The 9,181-nt window shown below is 43.9% G+C and overlaps 1 protein-coding gene across 4 annotated transcripts; it reads right to left on the minus strand.

Annotated features, from left to right (window-relative positions):
• Positions 1 to 1,006: 1,006 nt before the first annotated feature.
• On the minus strand, positions 1,007 to 6,746 carry LOC124966464 (insulin growth factor-like family member 4). 4 transcript variants are annotated; one of them, XM_047527718.1, is made up of 4 exons: positions 6,648 to 6,746; positions 6,242 to 6,292; positions 5,900 to 6,010; positions 1,007 to 1,259 (listed from the first exon to the last, which is right to left on the minus strand). In XM_047527718.1, exons 1-4 carry the CDS (start codon positions 6,664 to 6,666, stop codon positions 1,042 to 1,044), a joined length of 399 nt encoding a protein of 132 aa, XP_047383674.1. In that variant the 5' UTR covers positions 6,667 to 6,746; the 3' UTR covers positions 1,007 to 1,041. The 4 variants fall into 4 exon arrangements, 3 of the variants coding, with proteins under 3 accessions (XP_047383674.1, XP_047383676.1, XP_047383675.1); XM_047527720.1 differs by having other exon boundaries at positions 5,900 to 6,159; XM_047527719.1 differs by lacking the exon at positions 1,007 to 1,259 and adding an exon at positions 2,926 to 4,361 and having other exon boundaries at positions 5,900 to 6,159.
• Positions 6,747 to 9,181: the final 2,435 nt, after the last annotated feature.

The raw sequence follows: 9,181 nt of genomic DNA on the forward strand, positions 1-9,181 counted from the left end.
TGTCCCATAGTTCTTGGAGATTCTGTTCATGGTTTCTTACCATTTTCTCTATTTGGGCAACTTTATTTTCAAGATTAAATATTTTGTCTTCATTGTCTGAGGTTCTGTGTTCCAAGTGATCTAGTCTTTTGGTGATGCTTTCCATTGAGATTTTTATTTGGTTTATTGTTTCCTTCATTTCAAGGATTTCTGCTTGTTTTTTTTGAGAATCTCTATCTCTTTGTTGAAATGATGTTTTGCTTCCTGAAGTTGCTCTTTCAACTGCTTATTGGTATTATCATTCATTGCCTGCCTTTGCTCTCTCATCTTATCCTTTGCTTCATGAATCATCTTAATCATGTATAATTTGAAGTCCTTTTCTGACATTTCTTCTACCATGCTGTCACTGGATTCTATTAATATAGAATCTAGATTTGTTTGGATCATTTTCTTCCCTTGTTTTTTCATGTTGTTCATATATCTTCCCCTCTAGCAGTGCAGATCTGGGGTATTGCAGATGTCCCCCCTAAACCTTTTCTTTAAGGGGGACATAAATATTAGCAGTGCCCAATTCAGACAGTATGCAATCCTAGACCAAATAGCTTCTATGAGGACATTAAAAATATTGTCATAATAAACAGAATGAGTTCAATTCTTATCTTCAGTATAACAAACAGATTTGCAATAAGTTCTGGAGTTTGTAATGGAGGACAAAGAGGATGCGGAGGGACGTAGGATGTAGTTGTTAATGGGATAAGAAAAGAATACACAGAAGTTTGAGATAATAGAAAGAGTGAGAGTATAATCAAAAGAAATTGGTTGTTAGCATGGTAAAAGGGAGAAAGAAACTCTGAGGGAACAGGTAAACAAAAGGAAAAGAGAGCAAGAAAAGTAAAGAAGTAAAAACTTAACATTGTTCAATAAGGATAAAAAAGAAAACACTACACCATAACAGTCATATAGTATTCAAACCTCCCAGTCTTCATTAGCCTGATGCATGACAGGTACCTGACAATGAGCTTCCAGTCTCCAGCAGGCGTCTCAGGATGGGATTTTCCCCACCTAAAGATGGGAGATACAGCTTCCAGGATTATCCAAGATGGCTGCTCTGTCTTCCAAAATGTTGGCAAATGGGGAACTGCAGCTCAGGGTATGGATGTGGTCAGTTGTAGGTCCTGGAGGCGAGGTGCGGTTGGTCAGGCAGGGGTCCTGGAGGTGGGGTGTGTTTGACATGGTTGTGGGATCCTGGAGGCAGGGTGCAATCAGTCGGTGTGGTTGTCCTGGAAGCAGGGAGCAGTTGATGTAAGGTCCCTGGAGGCAGGGAGTGATTGGTTGGGCTGAGGGATCCTGGAGACGGGGCTTTGTCAGTCCGGTCAGGGGTCCTACAGGGCCTAGCTGTTGTCTCAAAATGGTGGCGGCCATGTGTAACCAAACCTGCAGGTACTGTGACAGTGAACTTTCAGGCAACAGCAGGCGGCTGGTGCTCCACTGGCGGTGGGCGATCAGTTTGCTGACTGCTGTTGGACGATCGGAAGGTGAACCTTGGGTGGCAGGTGATAGGTGTAAGGCAGGCAAGAGGCAGGCAAATGGTGGATGATAGGCCCCTGACAGTGAGCAATCTGCACTCAAAAAGCCTTGATATGTTGGCTGACCGCAGGCGATCACAGTAGACAAATGGGGTAACCAGCAAGGGATTGATAAGCAGCAAAAACTGCCTCACCAAGAAACAGGTATCCTCTGCTTGAAACCCGAGTTACAGAGCGACAAGAAACACAACCTCCCTCTAATCTGCCATCTTGGATCTCCAAGAGCAACCTTTTTATCAGGTAGAATTCAAGAATATAACAAAATAGATATTTCTGGTATAGTTTCATTGTGTTCCCCAGGTTGTCCTTGAAATCCTGGGCTCAAGCAATCCTCCTGTCCCAGCCTCCAAGTAGCTGGGACTATAGGTGTGCAGCATTGTGCCTGACTCTAACAAAATATTTCATGTTTACTAAACATACAATATAAGATGTAACATTTAAGAAACATTATGTGAGAAATAATATGACATTCATGCAAAAAATGCTCTGTATCTTGACAGGAGTGGTAGTTTTACTGATGTTAACAGTGTACATATATTTTAAAACACTATAACTTTAAAATTGGTGCATGTACTTAAAAATTATTAATTTCTCAATTAAAGAGAAAACATCTAGCATAAGAAAGAAATTTACCACAGTGTTGTCATTCTATAAAATACTCTCAGTAGCCCTAGTCATATAATTGAAAAGATAATTCCGAATATTAAATGTAAATATTTTTTGGTGATTTTTCAGTTTTTGTATAAGTCGAACATTAAGATTTTTGAAAGTCTACATTTTGATGACACAATATATTTGTGCAGATGTAAGATAGAAAAAACTTCTTAGCCAGCTATGGTGGTGCACACCTGTAATCCCAGCAGCTCAGGAGCCTGAGGCAGGAAGATCAAAGCCCTCAATACAGCAAGACCCCGTATCAAAGTCAAACAAACAAACAAAACAAAAGACAAAAGAAAACAAAACAAAACAAAGTAATGAATCGGGGATGTGGCTCAGTGCTTAAGTGCCTGTGGGTTAAATACCTAATACAAGAAAGAAAAAAAAAAGACAAAGAAAAAAGAAAAAATTTATAATTCCAAAAATTTTTGCTGGAAGTAATGGCACATGCCTGTAATCCCAAAGCTTGGAAGGCTGAGGCAGGAGAATCATGAGTTCAAAGCCAGACTCAGCAACTTAGCAAGGACCTGAGTAACTCAGTGAGACCCCGTCTCTAAATAAAATACAAACAAAGGGCTGGGATGTTACTCACTAGTTAAGGGCCCCTGAATTCACTCCCTAGTACAAAAAAATTTATAGTTTTTTTTTTTTTTTTTTTTTGCGGTACTGAGGATTGAACTCAGGGCCTTGTGCTTGCCAGGCAAGCACTCTACCAACTGAGCTATCTCCCCAGCCCAAAATTTATAGTTTTTATAAAAAATAATTGAATTATAAAATTTTTATAATTTTTAAGAGAAATTTATAATCCAAGATATAACATGAATTAAATATTTTTACAGCAGATAAATGGGTGGAGGGAAACCTTGTCACTACCTGACTGAATGTCTTTCCCAGCCCACCCCTTGTTCTTCTCTGACAGCATCCATGCAGGTGCTGTGGTTTGAATGTGATTTTCCTTCCAAGGGTTCAGGGGTTGAAAACTTGGTCCTCAGTGTAAGACTGTTAAGAGGTGGTGGAACCTTTAGGAGGTGGGGTGTGGAGAGTGGTGACTGAGGATGAGAGAGCAGTGCCTGAGATTGGGTGTCTCTGATGACCTCACGGCTGTGGGTTGCCTGCTACTTGGGAATGTTTCAGAGCAAGGGCACAGGATGCTCGGCTGCTGTGGTAACACTGCCCAAAGAGGCTCTGCGCAAGAACCTTATCAGCTTCAACCTTGATCTCAGGCACATAGCTCCCAGGGATAGAAGAATTCTCATGCTAGACAACCACAACATTTCACCAGCTCTGCTACTCCTGAGCTTGCCTTCTTAACAGTAACTTTAAACAATGGACCCCCTTGAGCTCTACAAACAGCTCCTAACATTGCACATTGCAACTGTGGAAAAGTTGTATAGATGTTTCTAGTTTCTGTAACTTTCCTGAGTACAAAGAATAATGGTTGCGTAGTCTTTAACCTGATAATGAGACATATATAAATAAAGATTGCTGGTGTGACTCTTTACATCTGCTTTTCCACCAGAGAGCAGCACTCCACTTGATCCCAGCTATTTATTTTTACACTCTCTGTGAGTCTTTCTTTTCTAATCCCCCATCACCCCTCACTGGCACTGTGAGTTTGGCAGTGTAGGACACAGCAGTGGGGCCTAGGGTGAGGTCTCTGGATTATCGGGGTGTGCCTTTGGAAGGGGTGGATGTAGTTCTCATGCGATCCCAGCTGTGCTTTGGTTTCCTGTCTAGGATGTGATCTCTCCTGTCACATGCCCTGCTGTCATTGTGATGCACCATGAGGTCTACACCAGAGGCAATCAGATGCTGGTGCCATGACCTCAAGCCTCCAGAACTGTGAGCCACAAGAGCCTCTTTTCTTTATACATTAAAAGCCTCAGGGATGTTGCTATAGTAACAGAAATATGGATGAAGTCAAGGGGGATTTGGAGTAGCTTCTTGCCAGCAGGTGAGTTGAAAGGTTTTGCTGAAGTTTGGCTGGAATAAAGTCATTATTGTCCAAAAATTGCATGTCTTGTTAGACTTCCCTTGTCCTGGTCCTTTGGCTAGAGGGAGGACTTTTGGACATGCCTTGTTGGTGTTCTTCCATTACTCTTTCTGGGTTGTTGACATCCTCAGTTCTGAGTCTTGGATCTATGATGTAAAAGAGAGTTCAGGAACTCACCAACACTTTGTCCTTTGAACCCAAGGACTCCAGTCTGCCTTTTTCACTTCACCATTCACAGTCTCATCTGTGTTTTATAATAGTCAGGGCTTTTAGATCTACCTAGCGGGAGGAGCAGGAAAAATGGTCTACTCCACTGAAGCATAACTTTCCCTACTATGTTTTATTAGTAATAAAATAATTAAAAGGAAAAATCCTAAACAACTTAGTATCTTTAAAATTTTAAATAAATACATAAATTACACACACATATATAGATTACTGTGTGACGTTTAAATACATGAATGATTGTATAATGTTCAAATGAAGGTAATCATGTTATCACTTTTTCCTGAATTCTTTGAACTAAGCTCACCCATTTTGCACTAGGCCATGAAAATTATGTAGAAGGCCCTGTACTCTGCCTTCCTTCTCCAAATGGTTCCTAGAACATAAAAACCCCTAACCTTAGAAAGAAGAATTTTCCCTGGACTCAAGAGCTCAAGGTTCCTACCACATTACAGTGAGAATCCTGGAAAGTTGTGCTCAGGTTGGAACCCCTATTTCCCAGCATGGGTGTCAGAAGGGCTAGAAGGAGGATCATGAGTTCAAAGCCAGCCTCAGCAAAAGTGGGAACCTGTCTCTAAGTAAAATGCAAAAATAGGGCTGCAGATGTGGCTCAGGGTTTGAGTGCCCCTGAGTACAATCCCCAGTACCTGGCTCTGCTAAAAAGAAGCAATATAGTTGTCTTGTTCTGTTTTCTGTTGTTATAATAAAATGCCCTAGATTGGGTAATTTATAAGGAAAGAAGTTCTGGAGCCTGGAAAGTGCAAGATCACACAGCAACATCTGGCAAGGGCCCCATTCTACCTCAACTCCCTGGGAAATGTGCAAGGGCAGTGGGTGCATTGAGAGTAGAAAGAGCACAAGCAGCAGCCTTGTTATAACAACCTGCTCTCAAGGTAACCAGTCGGGTGAGAAGGAGAACTCACTCCTACCAGACTGCACTAAGACATTCATGACGGCTCCACCCCCTGGAGTCAACCCTCCCACTTACTTGCAATCTTCCCCACCTCTAGGAGTCACTACAGTATTAAGAATTAATATTCCCGGGTTGAGGATATAGCTCAGTTGGTAGAGGCCCTGGGTTCAATCCCCAGCACCACCAAAAAAAAAAAAAAAAAAAAAAAAAGGAAATTAGCATTCCACCCCATGAACTTGGGGGACTCACTCAGACCACAGCAATATTTAAAAATAATTAAAAATCTCAGCGTGACTGATTACTAGATACCAGATTCTGCTCCCCAGGGTGGTCTAGATGAAATCAGATCTGACTGAGGGCTGGTTGGGTGGTGTTCCTACAGAAAAAGGAAGGGAGGCAGCAGAGGAGCAGAGAGAAAGGGGGCAACAACTTAGAGAATTGAAGGAGAGTCACTCAGAGAAGGGAGGTGGAGCCTCAGAAGAGGCTACAACCAAGCTCTGTCCCCTGCTTCCCCTCCCCGAGCCTGGGCTGGAATCACAGGCTTACCTGGGCACAAATCCTGGAGATGGGGGAGGACCTGCAGTCGGGTTTCATGCCTGGGACCTTGAATGTCACCACTGCCTGATTCTGAGAGCCCGGGGACTCCAGGCAGCAGTGCTGGAAGCAGGGATAGAAGATGCAGTTGGGGACACACAGCCGGGTTGCATTCAGGGGCAGGATGGTGTCATTGTCACAGCACTGCTCCAAGGGGTCGTAGGTCTGGTCCCCACACCTGGGTGCTGGCTGGCACAGCCATGGGCCAGTGTCTGCAAGAGTCAGAGCTGGGTGGGCTCCAAGGGCCAGTGTAGGACCCCCCACCAGTGGCACCTCCTCACCCCGTGTCCTCACCTGTGAATCCTTCTGAGTCCAACCTCAGGAGTCCAACAACGAAGACAGAAACTGAGAATAGAGGGAAATGAAAGTGATGCTGGGAGTGTAGCCAGGTCCTGCTCAAGGGTCTCAGGTTGATGTCACTGAGCCGCTTCTTCTTGGGTTACTGGTAATGACTGAGTGGATTTTAGGTCCTGGGATCTGTGCTGGCAGGTGAGGAAATGCAGGGAGGGGTCTGGGAAGAGTGAAGCCTCTGAAATTTTCAGGTGGGGAAAGAGGATGCAGAGCAGTCAGGGAAGACAGTGGGGTGATCACCAGGTAGGAAGCTGAGAACTGAATACAGAAGAGAGAACTGAGTTCGAGGTTCAGAGGGACAAAGGGGTGAGAGAACACTCAGGCTCACTTGGGGCTGGACCCTCCTTACCAAAGATTCTGAGCAGCATGGTTCTGGTTGGGCTGCAGAACAGAGGGAGGCAGAGCAGCAGCACAGCTATCTAGGACCTTGATCTGTGGCTTATAAAGGGATCACAGAAATGCCTAGGGAGGAATCTAAAGAGGAACCGTCCCATTTCATATTATCCAGATGCAGTGCTGTCCTTGGGAAGGGTTGGGCACAAAGGATCTGCATGTAGGAAACACCCACAGATGAAAGCACATACCAGTTTTCAAGCTGATTACCACATGCTACCCTGGAAAGTGCCCTTTTTTTCATTGCTGCTGATGGGAACCTGAGTTTTGTGTGCAAACCCCCATCTACCACTGGCTGTTTCTAGGCTTCCCATTCTCCCCACCCTGGAAGTTTCAAGGCATCTCAGTCCTTCATCTAGGTCTACCTCCCCACCGGAAATGTGAAGAATTCTTCAGGTATTAGGGAGGAATTATGAAGTTTCATTATGCACTGGAGGAAGAGCAGAGGCTAGGGAGAAGATAAAAGGAACAGAGAGTCATAGTACAGAGCTCTGGGATTCCCTGAGCAGAGGGTAGTGCCTTTATTTGTACAATTCCTTGTCCTAGACATGTCCCATCCATGTTTCATACTATTGTTTTATTGTCACCACCACTATTATACATGTGATGAGTATTATGTGTGTGAGGAGCTGTCACCTGGAGGGTTCTGACAGTGTGCCCTTACCCAACCTAATTTCTAGGGGCTTCCTCTGAGTCACAGTGAAAAGACTGGGAAGGTGGAGGAGGAGTCAGGCAGAAGCATTAGAGTCACAGAAGGGCTTTGTAACATCAGGGAGACCCCTGTTCCTCCTCCTCCTCTCTAAACAAGATGTGCAGTACTTCAGTTATTTGCCGCACATACAGCCTCGCCCTCCTCTCCTCTTGCAGATGTGTCTGTGTGGGTGTCAGGTTCTCCCCATGCCTTCTCCTGGGTCCTGCACCCCAACAGGAATGCTGCTTGTAAAGACCACCCTCGTCCCACTGCCACACACTCATTTATACAAAACTGCTCTGGGAAAACAGATCATTTCCCTCTTAGCTAATTAACTTGATGCCACATTCATGACTCTGAGTAGCAACCCAGAAATTCAAGACCCCATGAAAGGGAAATCCTGGGTGAACAAAACTATGGAGGAAAATAATAAGGTGATCAGTAGAAGAATTAATCTCTATAACTGAAACATCTGAAAATCTCATGGAATCTACTGTCAGGCAAAAATCAGGGCTGATAGATTCTTCCTGAAAAAAAAAAACACAGGGCTGGGGACATAGCTCAGTTGGTAGAGTGCTTGCCTTGCAAGCACAAGGCTCTGGGTTCACAACCCCAGCACCACAAAAAAAAAAAAAAAAAAAAAAAAAAAAAAAAAAAAAAACACAAAAAAATCAAAAAACAAAGAACAACAACAAAAGCAAGCCTTTTTTTTTTTTTTTTTTGGAATCAAACAGTTCTATTACTTGCATAGACAAAGCAAGGTGAGCCACAGATGCCAGCTCCCTATGTCCCTTGCCCAGGATGACAATCAATCAATGGGGACAAAAATCAATGAGAAACAAGAAAATCAGAGACTGTGGCCAGGCCATGAGCACCTGCTGCAGCTATACAACTTCACAGCCTGCCGCTCTCTCCTCAAGGGCTGAGCTGGAGAGCCTCAGACCTCATCATATCCACTGGCGGGCGGCCAGCAGAGGCCTCCTTGTGGCAGCCTCTTTAGACGAGAGGAAAATGACAATGAACGTGCAGCAGCTCTCGTGCCCTCATGGCTCAAGTGGAGACATGCAGGACAACCAGGGAACAAGGGGAGTAGTTGCCCTAAACCCACAGAAAAGCTCCTGGAAGTGATCACTGAAATGAGGGTGGATGAAAGATGCAAGGTCAGTACCCAAACTCAGGAATTCTCTAGCCTAGCTTGAATAGCTGGAAACTGACATTCTAAAAACTCTGCCAGGTACAACCCCCCATGAAATACTCAGGTCTGAGTCTGTTAAAACATGTAGAAGATATAGGGGAGGAGAAGCACCTATGACTGATGCCAGAAATTAAATGTAAACTGAAAGGAGTTTTTTTTTTTTTTTTTTTTTTTTTTTGTGGTGCTGGGGATTGAACCGAGGGCCTTCTGCTTGCAAGGCAAGCACTCTACCGACTGAGCCATCTCCCCAGTCTGTTTTTTTTTTTTTTAAATCACTATGTTATGATTTTGAAGACTCAAGGGAAATAGAATTAAGAATGAACAGTAGTGGCCCATGCCAGGGGGTTAAAGAATCTGTAAGTGTACCTCACACTTTATATAAAATTCATATCAGGATGGATCCAAATATAAAATGCAACCTGGCTGTGTTGGCACATACCAGTAATCTCAGCTACTTAGGAGGCTGAGGCAGGAGGATCACAAGTTCCAGGCCAGCCTCAGCAACTTAGCCAGATCCTGTCTCAAAATAAAATAAAAAGGCTGGGAATGTAGCTCAGTGGTAGAGTATTTGCTTCCTATACATGAGATCCCAGGTTCAAAAGGT

Source organism: Sciurus carolinensis, chromosome 16 (genome assembly GCF_902686445.1).
Source record: "Sciurus carolinensis chromosome 16, mSciCar1.2, whole genome shotgun sequence".
Taxonomy (NCBI): Eukaryota; Metazoa; Chordata; class Mammalia; order Rodentia; family Sciuridae; genus Sciurus; species Sciurus carolinensis.